This window comes from Leptonotus elevatus, chromosome 1 (genome assembly GCF_054856555.1).
Source record: "Leptonotus elevatus isolate MCC_2025b chromosome 1, RoL_Lele_1.0, whole genome shotgun sequence".
Classification (NCBI taxonomy): Eukaryota; Metazoa; Chordata; class Actinopteri; order Syngnathiformes; family Syngnathidae; genus Leptonotus; species Leptonotus elevatus.
Window position 1 is genome coordinate 49942382 of NC_141239.1, and position 23954 is coordinate 49966335.

Sequence of the window (23954 nt, forward strand, 5' to 3'; positions counted from 1 at the left end):
TCAATGAACTGACTGCCAAGTCCACTCAGAATGTGAGCACTGAGCAGTAAATTCTGACCAAATAGCCCACCTAATGCAAGAGAAACAGAGCTGGAGCGACTTGTATTATTTATAAATTAAGCCATGCGGGGAATATCTTGCTTCTCCAGAGTGATTTCGTCTTTGTTAATGCTATATGATTCCTGTTCACCAAGATTTCATCCAGTCAATAAATCAAGATCTCGACTGCTTTTACTTTTCTGCTTTTTTATTCGATTTTTTTGTGTGTGTTGTCATTTACTGAAGTTATATGAAAGTAACAAGCCTACTTAAGTAAGCAGCAGCTGTTTTCAAATGTGGGGATTAAGAGTAAAAAGTAGTCAGAAAAGTATAGCTACACAAGTCAACTTAGTAAAATATAGATACCTGAAAAAGCGACTTAAAGTACTGTAATAAACTACTTCGCACTACCGGTGCTTTTTTTTTTAATTTATTTTTTAACTGGCGTACACCACTACTACTTAATTTATTAAACCCAATTATCTGTACAGTGTGAGTAATTTTCCCACCTCTGCAAATTCTTCTAGAGAGAACTGTACCGGTATAAGCAGTATAATTGACAGGCAGGTGGTGACGCACTCATCCGTTGAAGGGGTGCCTGGTGAGTTGGGTGTCGGGTGTAGGCGGGGGCTGGGGCGGTCAAGTGAGTAACTGTAGGGTCGAGGAGGGGCCCCAGTGTCGAGGCAGCAGCCCTGTCTCTGTGGCGCATACCAGAGCCCAAACACATGCCTGCATCTCCATTGTGTGCGTGGAGCAGAACGTTGCACAGAGGCTGCGCATCAGAGGCACAGCGGACTGCGTGGGGAACCGGACTCGAGCTTCTCGGAACGACACCAGGTGAGTTTCGGAGGTCACTGGCCGGTTATGGATGACCATGATGATTACCATATTTTGGGAGCCGGTGTTTTCGGGATGGAGGGTGTGTTCGAGGTCCTTTCTCAAACTTAGTTGGACTAGGCTTGTTATTCGTGCGACATGAGTTCAGAAGGCTGTTTTAAATGCTTGCTTGTTGTCTGTTTTTCTGACAGACTCATGTTAATCAGATGAAGCCGAATTAGACGACACAGCCCGCGCTATAATTAGCAGTTTAAGCTAGCAGCAGGAGTGCACTTTGGGTGAAACCAAACAAACAGGTATAGCACCGTTATCACCCAATTAGCTTGTCCCTTTTAAAGCAAAAATGTTTTAGAGACCGCTCAGTTCCATTAGTTATCCGTTTTGTTAACTTGTAATGACCTTTGTAATGTCGCATTTGTTTGAATGGATACAAGTTAGTTTTTTTCTGTTGCATTTGCTGTTTATGCACAGTCATCTTTCTTTTTAAGCCGTACATAAAGATGCCAAACAACTAGTATGTTTTACAAGGGGTTTCCATAGTGGGACGGTTTGGTCGATAGGGTTTTTATATGCTGTTAATAACGTCCCCGTGTCCCGTTGTGCTCAGAGCGGCGCAGTTACGCACAATGCGCAGTATATGACACAGAGGCAAAGCCCTAAGGAAATCTGCTTGTCATGCACACTTTACGCTCATCTCTGTTGTTGACAGCTTTTAACTCATCTTTCATTTGCCAGCATATTTTGATATGCTTGTGATGATGATTTTTAAGCTTTGTTTTACCAGAAATTATCTGTCAGACACAGCTGGACAGAACATTAGGTACACCGTACACTGGCACAATCCAATCATCGAAAAACAATTAAGCTCTATCACAGTTGGTACTATATTACTAATGTTTTGTTTTAGTTGCTGCGGTCATATGTGTGATTGTAGTTTGGAGTGCGCAGACACATTTGGGAGGTTCCGGTTCAAATCTCGACCCGCAGGCCCCCCTGTCTGGCATTTTCATGTTCTCCCCGTACTTAGGTTGGTTTTCTCCAGGTGAAAACGTCAAAAGCATGCATGTTAGTTTCACTGAAGATTCCAAAGTTGTAAGTGTGAAAGGTTGACTCTTTATATGTGGCCTGTGATTGACAGTCAACCAGTCCAGGCCAGGGTGTACCCCATCTCTTGCCCACTGTTAGCTGGCATAGATAGATTCACCATGACCCTGAACTGGATCAGCAAAAAATATGCCATTTTCTAAAGTTTGGTGCCATTATTGATCAATCTCTAATTGTCTTGCGGCTTACTTGCCTAACTAATGTTCATTCATTCATTCGTTCGTTCATTCATTCGTTCGTTCATTCGTTCATTCATTCAGTGACAGCGTGAACTGAGTGTGACTGAGTCTGTTTTTTTTTTCTATACAGTAAGTGCCCTGTGATTGACTAGGGACCAGTGAAGGGTGTTGTCTGACTTTTGCCTACTCAGCTAGGATAGGGTCAAGCTCCCCGTGACCATGAATGGAATAAGCAATTTCTAAAAATGGATGGATGACATTTTTTAGCTGATGATCAAAGCTTTTGTATTGGATCTGACTAGATTTCCAGCTTAAATTTAGGGGTGGCATGGATAAGTGTTAGAGTGGTCGTCTCCCATCTGTGAGGTTGTAGGTTTGATCCACACCCCTGGTAGCCATGTCGAAGTGTCCTTGAGAAAGACACTGAACCCCAATTTGCTCTCAATGGACCTGGCAGTGCCCTGCGTGGCAGCAGTCGACCATTAATGTGTGTGAATGGGTGAATGTGAGGCATTGTAAAGTGCTTTGGGCACCATATGCTGTAGTTGAAAGGTTTCAGCCCAATGCCAGCAATATGCTACCCTCTATGTATTTTATATTGCATTTACCTTTTTACAAATAAATAAAAACATTCTAAATGCAAATTTCCCTCCATATGTCATAATTTAAAAAAAAGTGTTGTTGTTTTTTCTAATCTGATTGGAAAGTGCTGTTTTGTGGCCATACAATGCTCAAAAATAGCTTACAGGAAAAAAGTTACACGATAAAGTGACTAGCTAACCCAATGATTGTGAGTGTGCATTGCTGACATGTGTTCAAAGTTGTACTTGTCTCTTCTAGGCGGCCACATTGCTTTCGTCACCCCAACATAAGATGTCGCATCGAAGTGGTCAAGAGGACCCAGAGCGATACCTGTTTGTGGATCGTGCTGTGGTTTACAACCCGGCCACACAGGCTGACTGGACAGCCAAGAAGCTGGTTTGGGTTCCCTCAGAGCGCCATGGTTTTGAGGGAGCCAGTATCCGCGAGGAGCGCGGTGAGGAGGTTGTGGTGGAGCTGGCCGAGAATGGCAAAAAGGTGGTGATTAACAAGGATGACATCCAGAAGATGAACCCTCCCAAGTTCAGTAAGGTGGAGGACATGGCCGAGCTCACCTGCCTGAATGAGGCATCTGTGCTGCACAACCTGAAGGACCGCTACTACTCTGGACTCATATATGTAAGTAGTTCAGTGAAGTTTTTCATAACTGTATAATTTTCACAGGGTGATGATTAACCTTAAAACTCACCTTAAATTCACTGTTTCTCGCACACACGAGTTAACCTTTAGCCGTTTATTATGCAATAGCTACATCTAATATTTATCAGTCTGTGTTTGGGAGAGGATGGGACATTGAACTTCCTGACCACACATGTTCCACATGAATTGTGTTCATGTTAAACTATTGCTTTCTTCTATTGGAATTCTTCTCCTTGGTACCCATGGGTGAAATTCAGACTATGTTGAAGTACTTCATACTTGTCAAATAAATACTGCACTGTATATTCTAAACTCATGATTTTTTTTTTAAATGTTCTATTTCTCTGATTGTGAGTGACCCATTTTATGGCATTCAGGAATAGAATGTAGGTTGGTTGTCACCTGAGGGAATATCATTCAGGGACTACAAAGAGTGTTGGAAAAATCTCAGACAATACACAATCCTTTCACAGTTTATTTCATCAAAAGTAGAAAACTCATTTCAGATGAATAAAAACAATAACATTTAATTGTGTCCGAGACACACTATGTTTGTCATACATGCTACATTCATATATATGGCATACTGTACACTATACCCCCCCCCCCCCACACACACACACATGCCATAAGTCATATCTGAGTCACAGTTCTATATAAAAGGCACAGATGCAGAATGCAAGTAGACTTTGCAATTTTCCACCTTCGTAGTCCTCCACCCCCCAATATTGATATTGCAAAGTAACACGATTGTTTTCACACGTCCTTTTAAAAAAATATATTTTTCAACAAATAAGCAATTAATTAACCTTTAGTACAATAAACTATCATCCAGGGTTCTAAGATAAAGTCAAATGAAGTAATATGAAAGTTTATCAAATACAATTGCAAATGTAAACTTACTGTTAATAAATACGTTGGTGCGCAGTCTTTTAAGCGTTTCCCACAATATAATTCAGAAAATCAGCAAAAAGAAAAAGAAAAGTCACACAACTAAAGTGTCGATAGAATATAACAATGTAAACAAATATGTGGCTTTAACACATCAATTAACATTTCCAAATGTTTTATGAAATATGATATGTAAACACGTGGACTAAACTTCTTAAACACTGAACTTATTATCCAGACCAGTGGTTCTCAACTGGTGGGTCGGGACCCAAAAGTGGGTCTCGCACCCATTTTGTGTGCGTCACAGACAGCTTGTAAACAAAATGTCATGCATTCTTATTTTGGAGGTGTGCCAAGTTCCCAATTGAAACATATTTAGTAAGCAACAGGAAAACTTAGCTGTTTAGCCACTAATTTACGCTCTGAACAAATACAGTGAAGCTCAGCCTCTGGCTAGCAGATGTTATGGTGAGCAATATGCTTTTGGGGGTACATCAAATTAATTTGAAATTACATTTGAAAATACAAGATGCTCTTCTCTATACTGTTGTGTTTCCAGAGGCTATTTCTAAACAAAACCATAGCATATACAAAGTGGGTCAAGGCTTTGCAACAACTGGAACATGCGGGTCCCTGGGTGACAACATTTGAAATCTAGATTAAATTAGACAGATAAATAAATAAAATATACATATATGATAATGTTTACCGGTCTCCAGTCAGTAAAATTACTCCTGCTTAACTGTAAGAAAAATCTGGCCACAATACCTTCAAATTAGAGTAATAGGCAATAACTTCAATATTTCTCAACATTTTCCTTGACCTATCTTCTACTCGGAGAACCCCCTTCTCCGATTGACTGACAGGTTTCAGTTAAAAATATCCAACAATTGCTTGTACAGGGCAGGCCAAAATTCCGAAACGTCAACAGGTCAAAATTACCGTGATGTTTCAAATGCCGACGCTTGCCCTAAGAACTCAACAGTGTGAGCATAGGGCAGCTACTGCAGCAGTCAATTGTTTTTTGTGTGAAGTGAAGTTACTTGTTATGGAGGATTTTAGAGGTATTTGAAGTACTTTACTTTTTTGGGGGTGAATATTCCACAAATATGCTGGTCACTTGTCAAGCTGCTAATTACAACACAAGGCATTCATTATTGTGCAAGTGGTAATAATGTTTCGACTTGTTAGTGTACCTGTATTTGTAGTTTACTGTATGTGTTTTCTATTAATTCTTATGTATTTTGCCATTTGTCATTGTAAAAAGCTTCATAAAAGACACCCTGGGATTCAGTGCAATATGTATTGTACTTTGTAGTCATATTGATCTGCATACATCCTCTAGCACTGGTCTGCTAAGGTTATCATGCGCAGTCATCTCGCAGCTACTGTACTTTGAATCCCAATTCCCTTGTGGGCTCCTTTTTTTTTTTCATCTGCTTCTTCTTCTGATACCAATAGGTGTCTCGGTCTGAGCTTTGTCATGGCACATGTTCAGCTTGGGATCTTGTTAATTTGTATTTTGGCTAAGACAAATTGCAAACATGTGTTCTTACAAAGTGGATTTTTTTTTTTTGTGGCAGGAAGAAAATGTCCTAGCTCAATTGTTTGACTTACCTCCTCAGAGTTCAACTATATCCAATGCAGACATGCTGTAAGCCCCTCTAAACCTTCCTCATGCCGAGGACTTACAATTTGTGTGATGGCTTCCATATTTGGATCATAGCAAAGACATCTGACGCGCACCATCATTTAGGTGCTGGTCATTGTCGTAGCATCTAGACGGAATGACCGCACACTTGATTGGAAGGATTTATTTCAACAAGGTGGTGCGTCACAGGCTAATCAGAGCTCCACGTTGGGCTTGACCACAGTTAGCTTGGAAACAAGCAGGCCTTAATATTGTAAGATAAGCCCCAGCTGTCAGAAAGCATCAGCATTCTTCCATGGCAAAAAGATTGTCCTAGTGTCCATCTGTCTGCTGATGTGCCTTTCTTCTGCTCTCCACTTTAACGTGTTCACCTCAGTTCGTTTTCTTTCATTTTGTCTGTCTTTCTTCTTTCCTTCCCTGGTAGATAAGCTTATCAGTGAAGATGTTTCAAACAAAAGTGTCTTTTATTCAGCGTAATTTGCCTGGGGCTTCATGCTGTCTGATAAGATAACAGTTCTTAACACTCGGGTTAATAATGTGATCATTCATATTTGTGAACACATATCTTTAGTTATCAGTCAGACAGCCTGTTCTTGAATCCAAGTATAATAATCAGGAAACAGAAGCACTGTCAACCTCGCTGTCAGCGTGGTTTGATTCCATGCATAAAACGTACTGCACATTACGTCAAAGGCTGCTCTGTTGTGTCTTTTGTGTTGCTATGACATGTACACATTGTCAAGTCTTCTGAACGCCACACAGACTAGTGGCATGAAGGCACCGGCCTGGTGCGCTTGAGAGTGTGCCCTCTCCTCTACAATGGACAGCAGCATATCCATGTCCTGTCCAGAGATGGCAGATGGGGTTGGCTGTCGTGTCCCCTGTTGCTTGTGTGTGGCTCAGCTGTTACCAGGCCACAGGATCCCCTTCCCTGGATCTGATTTCACAGTGGAAATATCACCTTCCCTTTCCTGGATGGGGCTGGGCATGATGAGTTATTTGTACGGTCTGCTGCAGCCAGCGATAACGGAGGTTTGTCAATTGCCATTAGTGCCTTGGTGCTGTGAGATTTATATCATTTTTATCACTCATACAAAGGACACAGCAGCTATCATATATTACATAAAACAACGATTGATGTATTTTTGAAATTTACTAAGGAACTTCAGCTACAACTCTGCATTGTAGAGTGGAAGGGGGTGCGATTATACCTCTACACACTTCACACCATCTCCCCTATCCATGAGTCACTGTCGTGGCTGCAGATAAATGTCACATGGGAAATGTTCATGGTCATTTATATTGTATGTAAACATACCAAGTGATGCACCATGTCACAAATAAACATTCATGCCACCTCTAAATTGTAACCTGCATGTTTCCAAACACAAGCGAGAAATACAGTGGCCCCTAAAGGGTGAAAAAGGCTCAATATTGAAGTAATTGACTCTGGGAGTTGCAGGGCCTGGGTGTGGGAGGGAGCACAAATACTTAACTTAAATTTCATGCCCAACCTTAAACTGCTGCACCATGATTGTTTGACTCATCATTCTACCCGATTGTCCAGGTAAAAACAGCAGCAGTTCTACTATACATGTCGGGATCAAGAAACAAACAATATCCACCAGGCAGTCTCAGATAGGAGGAACTGTCATTCCTCAGAAAAATCAAGAGCTTGTGAGAGTTCCATTTGGTCTTCTTGCTATATGTCATCTCTCCTTATATGGGGAGAAAGATGTAAACAAAGGCAGCACTATGTTACACTGCTACTGAACTGGACCTTTGGAAAAGCTATCAGGCTCATATCTTCGTTTCTACCAGCCGTTTTATGCTTCGTCAACTTCTTTCTACAGCATTTCTCTTTTTTGTCTGCATCATTTAGTACAGAACCATCACTTGTTTTTGGTCTAGGGGCGCCACACTGAGCTATTATAGAATGATTTCAGTATGCTGTCTGGTTCCTGGGTGCCTGCTCCTAAAGTCCTGTCACAGTGAACTCTAATTACGATACACATGTCAGCATGTGTAACAGTGTGACGGTTCGTTGGGCAATGAACGGCTGTCTGCACTCTACTCTTGCCAATGAATGGCAGGGTGTCTAAACGTAGGAAGTAAAAAAAATGAGGTCTCAAAATAGGTTGGCAATCACCAAAGGAGATTTTCCCAGAAACTTTTCAGTTACATTGTAACAGCTTTCACAAATTATGGTTCCTTTTCTCCTCTGCTGTATGGTTCTAGATGACAACAGAACAAATTACAAAGGCAAACTTGTCTTAAGTTTGCGTTATACTAAAAATTACGAGTTACAACGATCCTAGACACTATTCTTGTGTGGTGCTAAGTAAACAATCCTTACATCTGTGGCAATAAATAAATAAAGTCGACTTCTGACAATAATCACTATCACTAAAGGCAGACAAGACATAGCTAAGTATGAGGCGCACCGTGCAAGAAGGGAGAAGAGGGGAAGATGGAGAAGCCAATGCTAATCACCAAGGTAATACGTGTACAATAAACTTTTCACGGAAGTCTGGCTAAAACCACATTAGCGCAAAGAGCAACCAGCTATGAACAGTAAATTAGCATTATAATTAATACGTGTCTACAGCAGTCCTTAATGCAAGGGTGGTTCATTTAACCTCAGGAAACGTGTTTTCTTTTGCCTGGTGAGAATAAGCTGTAATTCCACATCCATTACAGTAGGTGGCAGTGGCATACTCATACCCAGAATGTGCCAAGGGAGTAATAGCTATCAAGTGTAGGTTTTTTTTGCCACCAAGCTTGTGGACCGAGAGCACAGAGCAGGAGCTTTGAAGTGTAGTGAACAAATCCTTAAAGCGGAAGTCAAGTAGGGAAAATCTTAACAATAATATGTTCTATGTGCCCATATTGTTCATGAAGTATTTTTAAGTATTTTCTGTATTCTTTGGAATGTGTTTCTTCTGTGTTTTGCTGTCACATTATACAGTTCATTCTGGAGTTACACATTTTAAAGTTAATGTAATTGTTCAGTATATTCCATGGCAATATGACTTAGTATATTTTAACATACAATAACACATAGTCGAATATTTTACTACAGCTCCTTCCATTTCATCTTTGCAGACATATTCTGGCCTGTTTTGCGTGGTCATCAACCCCTACAAGAACTTGCCCATCTATTCAGAGAACATCATTGAGATGTACCGGGGTAAGAAGAGGCACGAGATGCCACCTCACATCTACGCCATCTCAGAGTCAGCATACCGCTGCATGCTTCAAGGTACGACTTTTGAATTGTCACTGACAAATGTGTGAAGACGTTCTTGCTCTGTCAATTTTACCAACTTTGAGAATGGGACATTGCTGCCATGTATTACAATTGATTTGTTGATTTGCTTAGAAGGCGTGAATGCTAATTGTTAGAAGCAGATAAAAATAAGTGTTTTTAGCCAAGAGTCATTCCCGTGCAAGAGTTTTAGCTCACTTGCAGTGAACATTGGATTTACTGCATACTCCAGGAGATTAGTGTGTGAAGAAAGTGTTTAAAGTGTGTGAAAGGTCACAAGGTCAGGGAGGATGTGACATTACTGATTATCTGAGAAGTGTAGCGCATCAAGGGACCATCAACATAATGTGTTTTTCACTTAATCCTATTGCCATTTGATCATCATTTGAAAATTGCTGTCAAAGAATGGAGATGGTCGGAGGAAGGCATGATAGCTCTGAAATGAAGCAACTAAGTCTGTATCAATGCGCCCATTCCTATTTGCACACCTCTTTGTCTTAAGCTACACCGGGTTTAATTGGAAGTGTTGGTGTACAGCCATTTTCTGATCTTGCCAGAGGTGTTCAGTTTGATTCAAGTTTGGGCTCTGGTTGGCCCACTGAAGGACATTCACAGAGTTGCCCTGAAGCCACTCCTTTAGTATCTTAGCTGTGTGCTAAGGGTTGCGAGCTTGCTGAAAGATGAACCATTTTCAAAGTGTGCTTTCAAGAGTGCTGTGGAGCAAGTTTTCATCCAGCATGTCTCTGCACATTGCTGCATTCATCCTCCCTTCAGTCCTGACTAGTGTCACAATTCCTCCTGCTGAAAAACATCCCCTCAACATGATGCTGCCACCACCATGCTTGCCCAGGTGACTCATTCAAAACATGACATCTGGCATTCATGCTAGAGAGTTCAGTTTACCATTCAGGTGTGATTGGTGGTTGGCTGTCCTTTTGAATGGTTTTCTTTTCATAGACTAACACTGGAGCACTGAGAGAGTGAATATTGGGTTCTTGGGCACATCCCTGCCTGGTTTTGTAGTTTTATATTTTAATAAATTAGCAATCACCTCTTCTTCTTTTTGTAAACATTAATTATGGTCTGTTGTAGAATTTTGAGGGGAGAAAAAACTTTTTTTTTCATATTTCAGAAGAAGGTTGGACAAAAATTTGGAAAAGTTAAAGTGTTACTTAGTGTGCTTTCTTAATGCACTCTATCATCAAATAATGCACGTTTATGTTTGTGGTGAAAAGGCTTCCTTCAGAAGCACAAGTTCTGTAGTGGAGAGATTTCTAGAGAAAGTGACCAATGTTTAGCCAGCATCATTCTTCAAACTTCACACTCTAAATTTACACTTGAGTAACAGCTTGTAATTATTGTCCATCAGTGTCAGAGGTTCCACCTTAATGGAAGCAACAGTGGACGTACAGTACAGTCCGTGCACCCATGTTGAGATGTCATGGTTTTCTGATGTATATAAAAGAAAGGGGACCCAAAATGAATTACTTAGGAACTTCCGAACAGGTGCACTGGACATTTTTGATAGGACCAGTACTTGCCAGAAATTCCTGCAGCTCATTGGTTAATTGGCTCCTGCGAAATGTTCAAAGTCCGAATTGTTCAACATTTTTTCCCATAGGAAATAATTTAAATGCAATTAATCCGTTCACAAGCTCCAAAAACAGAAAATTCCTATTTTAATTTCTATTTATGTTTTTTACATTTACAGTACAATACAGTATTTAAAAAATAAAAAATACCTTACCTTTTTTGTTGCGGTGTGATGGCATCAGTGGAAGATAAATGCTATGTTAATGCTAGCTTTAGTTCAGTGCTGAATTTGCGTATTTTACATTAAGCATATTGTTAGACTACTAAGCGGTCTTTGCGTGCATTGTTTAACATATAATATATATATATAATATATATTTAACTGTTGTTGGACTAAGCATGTGTCAGTCGGTCATGCCTGCTGAGTGCATTGCAGACATGACCAATTGAGCAACACTTAATCCAAGTGTTCCATAAATCGGGTTTTGTTTACATTCGTGAGAGAAAAAATGTATTCTCTTTATGCACAAAACATGAAACACAAAATTTATTGAGACACTGGTCAAGAACAGAGTTACTGACTGTACTGTGGGTTACCTGGACCGTCCCACCCCTATAAGACCACATATTTAAACCTCTCTCAGCCTATGAACATAATGCAAGATGTTTACCTCGGTATTGGAAAACTCCTGTGCCAGCCACCATTCTTCTTTGACCCCATTTTTCCCTGCAGGAGGTTTCATTCTTTTGAGCCCCTGGCCCACACAGGGAGAGTGGCACAGTAGCCAGTGGAATGAGGTCATCACTGTCCCCTCGATAAATACCCCGCCATGCTAAATTCTACACGCTGAGTCACGGTCAAGTTGCGTCCATTGCCTACGACAGGAGTCCTTTGGGGAGGAGTGCATCACTGTGTGTGTGTGTGTGTGTGTGTGTGTGTGGGGGTGTGTGTGTGTGTGTGTGTGTGTGTGTGTGTGTGTGTGTGTGTGTGTGTGTGTGTGTGTGTGTGTGTGTGCGCGCGTGTGCGCGTGTGTGCGTGTGCATGTAGCGCGTGTGCACTGCAAACAAAATAACCATCTCCAGGAAACTCAGATAGATGTGTCACTTGTGTGACAGTGTTTTAGCAGGCACAGAAATGGGCCTTTTGTGTTTCTGGATCTTCTTACACTTGTTGAATACGGCCACCACTCTGTGGAGTTCATACAGAAAAAACTGGGCTTTTTCCCCCCCACATTCAAATCTCAAAACTAACTGCAACTCAAACAGCTGGTCCTACTCTTTCCCGCCCTTCTGCCTTCTTCACTCGAGAATTGTGTCATTCCTCATTTATTCTTTTTCCTACAACAAAATCCTCTGGCTTGGAAGAGAGGAATTTCCCACATCCTTGAAGGCATTTTGGTCCCCCCTCGCTTAACATGAAAAATAGAACCACAGATCTGCTAGAACTGTTCTAGTCTCTTCAGTCTTTATTTTCGACCCTTTTTATAAGAAAACATTGAACGGGTAGTCTGGAATGTCCGCATTTGTCCCTTTTAGGATATGGCCAGTGTTGCTGTAGTTAGGCCATTTCGCTGCTGACAATATGGTGAGGTGAACACTGGTGCTTTGCCATTCTCATACAAATCTGATGCTACAATGACTTATAATAGTTATTTATTGCCATATTTAGCAGGAAACTAGTTTTCTTGCTATAATACTGCGTAGTTTGGGATAAAGGAGCCCCCCCCCCCACTCTCTATTTATTGTTGCATGCATTTTGTGGCTTTTTGGAGGAGGGGGGGTCGTTCCGTTTTCATTTTGTAACTATCTTCAATGTTTTATTCTTTATTTTGACACTGCAATAGCTTGCAATATGGTCACTGCTAAATAGTGAAGGGAAGTTGCATGAGGACAAGGAATGTGTAATTGATGTCCCAGCTCTTTCTGCCATCTCAAGCCAAATATCCAATTAACTCAATGAGTAATGTTGTTAAAAAATAAAAATAACATAATTTGCGCATTCTGATTTGGCCTTTGAGCCTATTTGTGTATCTTGCATAATATACTATTTAAGAAGTTAGTATACTATTACATTATTATTTTTGCTTCATTCCCAAGTATTTTGAAAAGTTCCAAAATCGGTAGTTTGGGGAGCAAGATTGAACTATGAAGTTGAGATGGAGGATGCTGGAAAGTGACTGAAAAGCACCGAACAAGAGACCAGGAGTTATGCAAAAGCAAGAAAGGGCAGAGTTATGAGGGAAAGAGAGAAGGGGGTCGATGGGAAATTCAGAGGGGGCAGCCAGCATTGTGCTGCACAATGGAGGCTTTGTGCAGTTTGAAGGGGGCTGGGACCTGTGTGCTCTGAGGGTGCGGATGCAGACGGGTACTCCTGAAATCTCCCCTTGGAAACAAGGCCTTTCTCTGGGGCAATGAGGGCGAGCAGAGCCAGTGGAGGGTGCACATATCGTTTGAGTGACAAAACAGGTGTGGTGTGTCAGACTGAGTATGTGCGTGCATGTGTGTGAGTGTTTAAGGAAGGGGTGTCCTAGTCTTCAAAAGGTCTGTCTCTTCAGGAGATGACTTTCAGACAAATGTGAGGCCTGTTTAAACAGTCTGTTGCTCACACACACCGACACACAAACACACACACTGTAATATATGTTGGCAGATGCATCTTTTAAGGACAGACAGCTGCGGAAGCCATACAGGATACGGTTATACAGTATTTCTGCTGTGATTTTTATAGCTTAGTCCTTAGATTCCTCAGCATATACTTACACCTCAGTTTCCCCCCCTATTATTAGTCTTTTTCACACAGATTTCTGAAAAGCAGATTCCCTGCTTTAGTAATGGGCAGCACATATATTGAATAGTCAATGATATGATATGATAGTCCAGTCTGGACTAGGTACACAATACACAAAAGGATTTCTCCTGGCTCAAAATGAGGCAGAGGTGGTGTCACCTGACTATGATGGGTGACTACCGATACCAGGTATCGTAAACAGTGCCAATACCAGTCTTATTTTAAGGTATCAGTACCCGCGGCAGTGACCTATACCAGTATCAACCACCCTCCTGCAGCCATTTTACAAGGACTAGAAATGAGAAATTATATGAATACAAAGTTGCCATTAATTTTTTGCAATTTTTTAACTACAACCATTAAAAATTCACCCACTACTACATATTAAATTGTAAATATAGTTTAGCGTTGTAAAACAATATTATGTTTATTGTTTATACTCTGTTTTTATGACTTTGGCGATGGCTTGAGCGTGCCACCTCCGCCTCACAACCAGAAAATGGGCATGTGTAACGGTTGCTCCATGATCTGTTTCTTCTTCGGTACATTCAAGTTTAAAAAAAAAAGAAGAAAGCTGTTTCTTCCCCGGTTGTTGCTTTAGGTCTTTCCGGTAAACTGCTGTTGATATAGTGCCTCCATAATGGCGCAACACTGCAACTGCAGTTAAAATGTGTTGCTGTCGAGCTCAGGAAACTCCCTTCTCTAATTAGCTGACAAGTTCAGTTAAAATTTTGGCCAAGTTTTCAGGCAGGCTAAAATTCAGCTATATTCACACAAGTCAAAGTTAGCGTCATGTTTCAAATGCCGACACTTACCCTGAAAACTCGAATTTACTCAAAGGAGTATGGGCCGTTGAACAGGTCATGTTTGTGAACAGTTAATTATGTTTGGGTGAATTCATTTGTAATGCGGGATTTTAGAAGCAATTCAAGTACTCATGGTATGTTTATTTATTTATTTATTTTATTCCACAAATGGCCACTTGTCACGTAACATTGCTAGTTAAACTATTTGACACAGTAACTCTCTTTTGTGATTAAGTCCCATATACTCCCTTGTGTGTGTCTGGAATCCTGTGGAGCTGCAGAGTTTAGCATTCTGATATGAGAGGTGACAGCATAAACACACATGCACGCACATACACATGAAAACAGCCTTGTTCTGTTGGATTATTGCGGGCCCAGCCATCACAAAGAGCCTCTGTGGAATGACAAGCCACCCAATGGTTGCCATCTGCAATCGATTACTTTGCCAAACGAGTTCTGCCATATCTCCTACAACACCTCTCCCTCTCTCTCTCTCCTCTCATCGGCCTAAAGGTGAAACCTAGAGAAAAACACACAAAAAAAACATGGATGACTTATTTAACAAATAACAAAGGGTACTATTAGAAGTATAGAAAATACATCAACAGATAAGATAAGTATAGGTATTAGAAAATAAAAAACAAAGGTTTTTTTCCCCTGTATGAAACTATCTACTTTTACTCATTTTAGCGATTAAGGTAAAATCCTATGGAGGACCAAAACTGCCAAAATTCTAAATATATAAATGACTAAAAGTGAAAATAAAAACGGATATAAAAAATATAATTCAAAACTTAAATCCCCAAAAAATTAAATATAAATGGAAATAAAAACAACAAAAAATATATTTATACATAAATAAATACATCCAGCAATAGACGACAGCTTGTCCACTGTCACCACAACTTGCGACTTGAGTTGCTCGACAACAAGTCGAGGTAACAGTGGACAAGATAGTCGTCTATTGCTGGAGCTCTCCAATGCAAGCCGGCGAGACTTCCTTGTTCGCAGAGCTGCTCACTCGACCAATGAAAGGCATTTTGCAACGGCAGAGTCCAACCCAAGACACGCTTAGGACCGCCCACTCATTTGTATAACATTTCGATCTGGCAGTATGGACCAAAACGGCCAAAATTGAAAAAATAAATAAATGACTAGATAAATAAATAAATGACTTAAAGTAAAAATAAAAACGAATTTAAAAAAAATAAAAACAACTATATATATATATATATATATATATATATATATTTATTTATTTTTGGGGATTTAATTTTCAAAGAATTTTTTTATATCCATTTTTATTTTCACTTTTAGTCATTTATTTATTCATTTAGCCATTTATTTATTTTGAATTTGAGCAGTTTTGGTCCTCCATAAAATCCTTTAGCGTTGGTGGAGGTCTGCTGTTATCTTACTTGATTTCATTTATCTGTGCGGTTGTACCTTATGTTGCAGCTATGTTGCTGCCACTAAGTGCATGAGTATGAAGAGTTAATAGAGCGAGTGGTTAAAAAGGGAGCAAAAAATGTAGGCAGGAACAACACAATCAACAGTCCAGACTAAAGTGTGACATCATTGCGTCTGTTTTCACTCTTGCCCCCACTCAACAGATGTTATCCGCCTTAATGCCGAGACTTGTGACAAGAAAGTGCAGCCATGGATTTTTCATCTCTAAATCTAATACTAAATACAATGATGTGTTTGTGCCATATTGCCAAGGCTTGAGTCATAGTGATATAAAGGCATTACATTTCAAATAATTTATTCCTCAGCCTAATGATGTTTTCCACACCATAGGAGCGCCTCACCATGAGAAACATGTGGGGCCTGGATTTCTTCAACACAATCTCCTCTTTTTCTTTCACAGACTTTTCTTATTTCACCCCCACATTAAGAGCATTACATAAATATGATTTGTAAAAAATGTGAAAAGGAAAAAAATCTGGCTGAATTATCTGAACTGTGGATAGTATAAGAAACCGGCAACCATGTGTCTGCAAGACCTGGAGCTGACCACAGACTGCTTTTCATTCATCGTTTACAAGTATTTTTTTCCAAATATAGAAATGATAATGTGCCATATTTTTGACACATTGTAAATTATTATCCTTGGATGTCTACTGTTTTTCTCTATGTGCAATTAAGCTGATGCACAAGTAATAAAGAGGAAGCAAAACAAACTTATAAATTCACAATTTCCTCTGTAAATCAAACCTCCAGTGCATCTGCTTCCAATATGTTTGCATGGGCACTATTACAAATGTACCTGTCTTAATAAGGGTTTATCTTTTTGATTCATTTACTTGAAAGTTCAAAGCATTTCATTGTGGTTAAGTCAATTTTTTATGGCTCTGTGCGAGTGCATTTTTCCGTGCTTTAAATTATGTGTCTAGTCACTAAATAATTGTATGTCTTATTCTGGCTCCATCATTGTTTCATTCCTTTGGTGATTTTTTTACACTGCTCAGAAAAATAAAAATAACACATAATCATATTGGTGTAACTCCAGGTCATTCGCAAGTCAGACATGGATGTCAACTTGTTCAGGAATTGTGAATGTGAATGTTTTGCCTGCTGCTATGCAAATGGAGCAAACAAAAGGTGGAAAGGAGTGCCACGTAACCCCAATTAAGGGAATGGTTTTGCAATTTGATGTCACGGACCACTGAGGTCACCGCCACAGAGAAGACAATCTCTCATCTCTTCAGTTGCATGTCTAGATATTGGAGGGAGTAAATAATACAGTACAGGTGTGCGGAAGCTAAATATAACATACTAGTAAATCCACATAATGAGTTGTTTTGAGGGAATTCACAATGGTTGGATCAGCTAGCGATTTCATTTTTATAACCTAGAACCAAGCCTAAGAAGTCAAAGTAGTTTTTTGTATTGTCCTGGTCATATGAACATCAATAAACATGAACTGCACAGGGACAATTCCACGCTAGGTACCTCATTAAGCTGCTACATTAAGAGCATGTAATTGTACCGCCTAGGTGTGAATGACTATGGCTTCCTCTCTTTCCTCCCTGTTCGTGTGTGTGTGTGTGTGTGTGTGTGTGTGCGTGCGTGCGTGCGTGCGTGCGTGCGTGTGTGTGTGTGTGTGTGTGTGTGTGTGTGTGTGTGTGTGTGTGTGTGTGTGTGTGTGTGTGTGTGTGTGTGTGTGTGTGTGTGTGTGTGTGTGTGTGTGCGCGCGTGTGTGCGTGTGTGCGCGCGCGTGCGTGTGTGTGTAGAAGCCTTCACACACAGCACAGGGGGTCCCTAACTCACTGTGCTCATTTCCGTGAGGGTGTGTCACTAACCCCTGATGACAAACTATTTTGGTCTTATGATCTCAGCTGCCAACTGCCGTCACTAGTCCAAACCTGAATCAATGCAGAAACACCCATAGGATTTCAACCGCAAGTATGTCATGCAGTGACATAGTTCTATATATAGCAGATTTATATTATGTGCATTTCAGACTTGCATCGGGTCTCCAATGGGCCACTTTCTCACTGCTGATCTGTCTTTCCAGCTGTCTGTACTCCTATCAGTTATTTTCCCACTCTCTGGTCCGTCACCTCTTGAGAGAGTGCCACATTCCTCCTGTTGTTGCAAATTAAAAATTTCATTAGTTAATCAAGTGCAAATGACACAACACAACACATTGTTACGGATGACGTTATTGATTGGCACAGAAGAAAACGCTTTATTATGAGGGGCAAGTTGTTGACAACAAGTCCTTAAAGCTTAAAGCAACACTTAAGGAACTTTTCAATCTTCCAAAAATATTTTCATAACTCTTGTGATGAAACAATGACTAACAGCTAGTTGAATGGTATCTTTGTCATGTCCTGAGGGAGTCTATATCGCTTTTACTTAGGGTGACCAAACGTCCTTTTGGGAGGACTTATGGGAGTCGAGGACAGACCATTTTCTTACATCCTGTTTGGGTGTCCGGGGTTTTTATAAATTCATGAAAATGTCCCGTGGCATTGCATGACTAATAAGAGGTGAAGTACACAGTGTAACTGCAACTGTTACCACAATTTTAAGGCCGGGGCAAGTGTCCTTTTTTTGGGAAAGGGGTCTATGGTCACCCTATTTTACTGATACTAAGCAACTTTGAGGAGGGTGATAGGAACCTTGCCACACAAATACTACAAATGTGTACTGCTTTACGGTATACAGCACTTCTCCCTTTCCCCATTTGTTGCAAAGATTGACGTTTATTTTAGCATCTGTGCGCGATTGGTGTTGTCATTGCAGGAGCTGCAAAAAACCCGAAAAGTTTTATCTGAGGAGACAAAAAGACACACGTCGTGGGTGCAAGTTGGTTTCAAATTGCCCACATCACACACAAGGGGAGAACTTGAACCTTATCTGCTGATGTTATGCAAGAACTCCAGTTTGTCGGTTTCTTTTTCCGCCATGTCAAGCCTGGCACACTCAGGTTGACTGTGCTCCGATCCCTCCTCTTTCTTCAAATGAGGTAGGCTGCTACCATTGGCTGGGAAAACACTGTGTTCCATCCCACAAAGGCGTACAAAGGCGCAAACGGCCATTACGTCCAATTCCACCAGCGAAAAGTCTATGGAAATACTAAAAGAAAGAAAACTCCACCCAATAGAGTCCTTGGTGTTGCTTTTTTGGATTAAATTATTGTAATTTTTGCCAAAATCAGGCATTTCCTTTGAAGTGTGATAACTTTTTTTTACTTTCAACCGCTCAAAATGTTCACTGGCATCAGACCTATCTATACATATATAGTTAAAAAAAAGAAGTTTTTTTTAATGCCCTCTATGGACAATAATAGCAGTATTATGCTAACAGCAAAATTAACTATGCTGTATATATATATATGTGTAAAATAAAGGTCTAATTTGAATATTTCATATGACATATTTAGAGGCTTGAATAAGTCCATAAGTCATAACAATAGAATTTTTTATGCATGCCCAGTTTTCACACAATGGCTGTTTTCTGAATAGCACAAAACTCTTGTAATTTTGCCCAAATCTGGCATTTCCTTTGAAGTGAGATAACTTTGTCATTTATGAATATTTTTTTCACTTTCAATCGCTCAAAATGTTCAGTGGCATCAGACGTATCTATACATCTATAGTTTTTATTTTTTATTTTTTAATGCCCCTATGGACAATAATAGCAGTATTATGCTAATGTCAAGACTAACTATGCTGTATATATATATAAAATAAAATACTAATTTGAATATTTCATATGACATAGTTAGAGGCTCAAACAAGTCCATAAGTCATAACAATATAATTTTTTTATGCATGCCCCGTTTTTACACAATGGCATTTTTCTGAATAGCACAAAACTTGTAATTTTGCCCAAATCAGGCATTTCCTTTGAAGTGAGGTAACTTAGTCATTTATGAATATTTTTTTCACTTTCAACCGCTCAAAATGTTCAGTGGTATGAGACCTATCTATACATATATGGTTTTTATTTTTATATTTATTTTTTAATGCCCCCTATGGACAATAATAGCAGTATTATGCTAACAGCAAGACTAACTATGCTGTATATATATATATATATATATATATATATATATATATATATATATAATAAAAGACTAATTTGAATATTTCATTTGACATAGTTAGAGGCTCAAACAAGTCCATAAGTCATAACAATATTATTTTTTTTATGCATGCCCAGTTTTTACACAATGGCAGTTTTCTGCATAAAAGTATGTAATTTTGTCCCAAATCAGGCTTTTCCTTTGAAGTGTGATAATTTCTGAAAACTTTTTTTCACTTTCAACCGCTCAAAATGTTCAGTGGCATCAGACCTATCTATACATATATAGTTTTTGGGGGGTTTTATGCCCCAATGGACAATAATAGCAGTATTATGCTAACAGCAAAACTAACTATGCTGTATATATATATTATGGATAGATATAAATCAAAGTAAAATATTTCATATGACATCCTTGAATATGTCAATAAGTCGTAACAAGATATTTTTTTCTTTAGAATAAGAAGGTCAAAGTCACAATAACTGATTTTGATGACAGAATTTATGAGTAACACTTTAGAACAAATATGCAGAATTCATGAACATGAAACACCAGTTACTGAAACGAAGAACTACTACTAACTAAACACCAGAACTACTTTTTTTTTTTTCCCATTTAACATTTCATGCAATGGGTCTTGATGTGTTTTTTGCAAATGTAAGTTCCACATTTTGCGCAAAACGTTTGAAGCCCAAAGTGGCTTTGTGCAAAGGCCACATTGTTTGCGCTTGGACGGGGGTCCAGCACGCTGCTCTGCATGCTCCACCTGCTCCACCAAGCCTTCGGCAGAAGGCTTTGCTTCCCGTTACAAAATTTCAGGCCAAATTAGAGCCTTGCCTAGTTCCTCAAGCCGCTTGAAGCTTTTCTTATGGTTTGCTGTATGATGCCCTAGTTGGAAAACAAATCTAAAGCAGTTTCAGGGCTGCTGATTCTGGCTACTGCGTAGAGGGTTGCCCCGGGGTTAGGAATGGGATGGGGGAAATAATGTGTGGCCACTTCGTGAGTAGGAGACCATAATAGTTAAAAACATTTTGAGAGACACTCACTAATTTCTTTGCCCTGATCGCCGTCATTTTCATCATCCTCTGCCTCCTCTGGATTTTGGGTGTTAACACTCTCAACACACAAATTCCTCTATTTTCATGTTTATGACTCGTCAAAGAAGCGATTGCACCAGTAATCACGGAAAATGCATTATAACACATCAGGTTTACAGCATATCAAAAACTGATTTATAATGGGAGTCAATGAGCCAAAATCGGGCATTATTACAAAAATTTTATGTGAATCTCTCCCTCCTGTTAGCAATAATTATAAATTGCAGCATGCCGCCAATTTGAACTTCTACATTTTTTAACAATCCTGGTGAAATGTCAGGTCCCTAGTGTATTTTTTTCAAATGCTTTTTCTTTGATGAAACACAGAAAAACATAAAAATGCCAGAAAATGGACAAATAACACCGACGGGTTAAAAACAACGCTAAAAGTCATAAAAACTGACGACGTGTTCTACACACCTGCTTCTCATTTCCCCTGAACATCACAACCTGCCGCAAATGACGCCCACTCTGCACCCCAGAGGCCCCGGTGCTGATAGGGACTGCTGAATTCCAACATACGCATAGATTGGTCCACACAAATGGCCAGTCAGCTCTGCAGGGTTGTCTGGCTTGCTCTTCATAGACTTGTGCATGCCTTTGAATGCCAAACTGGCAGCTGGTCCAACAGCATGGAAATGACTAATGCTTAGTCATTCAGCGGTTTACAAAAAGCCACAGTGAATGTACTGAAACATGCATAGTTTTACCTCAAAAGTGTTTTATCTTTAAGCCAGAGGTCTGCAAATATTGTAACTAGTCATTAGCTATCATTAACTGCAACATTTTATGATGTAATTTGTAGCTCTTTTCCTTTTTGAAGCTATTACAAACAGAACTGCTCTACAGTAACTGTGGTTACCGTGGTATATTGTTTGTCTTTTCAAAAGGGGTTCTTGCATGTGTACTGAACCATTCATTGATTTTAATGCACTGACAAAAATAGTTAATAATCCACATGGCACAGTTTAAGATAAACACTCGAAAAAAAAGTTAACAATATTCTTCAAAGAGCATGTAACTAGGCCAGTGGTCCTGCAATGGATGGTATTGTAACTAGGGTACTCCAAATTCTCTCTCTAGCCGTTCTCCATCATTTTCAAAATAATTTGTGTTGGGGGATTTATAGCTTTTTAGCAGAGATGAGAAAGTCCAGAAAGTAAAGACCCTGCCACAGTTTGGCTGTATCAGTCCACAGGTGCTTCTACTCGCCCGAGCTCATTTACCTGCAAGTTGAGTAGAAGCGCCTGTGGATAAAGCCAAACTGTGGCAGGGTTTTTACTTTCTGGACCTGAATTTCCTATCTCTGCGTTTTAGTCATATTTTTAGTTTAAACCAGGGTTCATCAACCTTTACTGTCAAAAGAGTCATTTTAGGCCAAATAAATAACAAAAACATCAGTCTGACGCTGCAAAACATTTTGAACATTGTGATGAATGAAACTGTGTACTGTTAGTCTATGTACTGAGGGCCCAATAGCTAATTAGAGCTGCAACAGAAAACATAAATATGTTGCATCCAATTCATTTTCTTATACCCTTTTGTATTTTTTCATACGTTTTTAGACTTTTCTGCCTTTCTGTCAAATTTATGAATTTTTTTTGACAATTTTATGGACATATGGTAATTTTCTGCCTCTTTTTTCCTTTTTTGGACATTTTGTGTTTATTTTTTCTGTTTATTTTTTCTGTCTTTTTTTGCTATCAAATTTCTGACATTTTTGGCAATTTTTTCAACATTTTATGGTAGTTTTGGGGATTTATTCTTTTGTTTTTGGACATTTTATGGTCACCTTTTGAATGTTTTCTTTCCTGCCTCTTTAAATAGAAAAAAAAATACTTTTTGGCAATTTCGTGGACATTTTGATGGTCATTTTCTGCTTTTTTTTTCCTTTTTGGACATTGTTAGCCAAATTTAAAACTTTTTCATCCACCTTCTCTTTTTCTCACAACTTGAAAATGTGCACTCTGACATTTTTTTAATATTACATTTATTTTTATTTTTATATAATCATAAATTCATGTAAAGAATATTTTATCTGAAAAATAAAAATAACTAGAGCTGCGAGCAGCTGTAAAGGTCCCTTGCAACCCTGGCCATGTTGGGGTATTTGCACATTGGGGTACTTTTACATAGGACAAGGACCGTCTAAAATTGAATCATGTTTTATGATTTCTCCAGTGCTTTCAATACCATCCAGCCAGATCTCAAAACTGGACAAACTGGAGCTCAAGGTGGTGTGCCACCAGCTAACTACATGGGTTCTGGACTTCCTCACCAATAGGCCGCAGTATGTGAAAACGAGCGGCCGTGTGTCTGATACGGTGATCTGTAGTAACGGGTGCGCCTTAAGGGACTGTTCTAGCTCCTCTACTGTTCACCATTTACATAGCCAACTTCCAGAGATGGGAAGTAACGAAGTACAAATACTTTGTTACTGTACTTGAGTAGTTTTTTTCCAGTACTTTGTAATTCACGGAGTATTTATTTTTTTAGAATACTTTTTGCTTTTATCCGTTACATTTTAATGTTCACTATTTTTTAACAAGTAAAAAAAAAAGAATAATAAAATGAATAAGTGGACGGTATGTGCTGCTTTGAAGACCCCCTTTTTCTTTTATCACTCAGTTCCTTAAACCCCAATAATAGATTTGGCAGAGGAATATTTTATTGAATTACAGGTATAATTCTTTAATAAAAAAATATATAAGTTTCCTCCTGTAAACATCATTGAGCATATAATTAATACATGTATTTAAGGCAAGTTGTAAAATGTCTGATGTCCTCTTGTCTTGTTTATGTTTAACACATTTAAAACAACATAAATCATGCTGTTTCTACGAAGTACTGTCTCAAATGTTCTCCAATTTCAATACTGTATATGTATAGGAACGTATGCCGAGAAACATTTTTTGAGAGGAGCAATATGGCGGCCTCGCGGCTTCAAAAGACTTGGCCTATCGGCTATCCAGTCATATATACT

The 23954-nt window shown here is 39.3% G+C and overlaps 1 protein-coding gene across 2 annotated transcripts in view; it reads left to right on the forward strand.

Moving 5' to 3' along the window:
- Positions 1 to 682: 682 nt before the first annotated feature.
- The window catches only part of LOC147184272 (myosin-10), a 58737-nt gene continuing 35465 nt past the window's right edge, over positions 683 to 23954 (forward strand). For both annotated transcript variants that reach the window (XM_086067296.1, XM_086067305.1), the window contains exons 1-3: positions 683 to 876; positions 3000 to 3377; positions 9046 to 9202. In XM_086067296.1, the coding sequence (XP_085923422.1) occupies positions 3033 to 3377; positions 9046 to 9202 (502 nt within the window). In that variant the 5' untranslated portion in view covers positions 683 to 876; positions 3000 to 3032. The remainder of the gene's footprint in view (positions 877 to 2999; positions 3378 to 9045; positions 9203 to 23954) is intronic.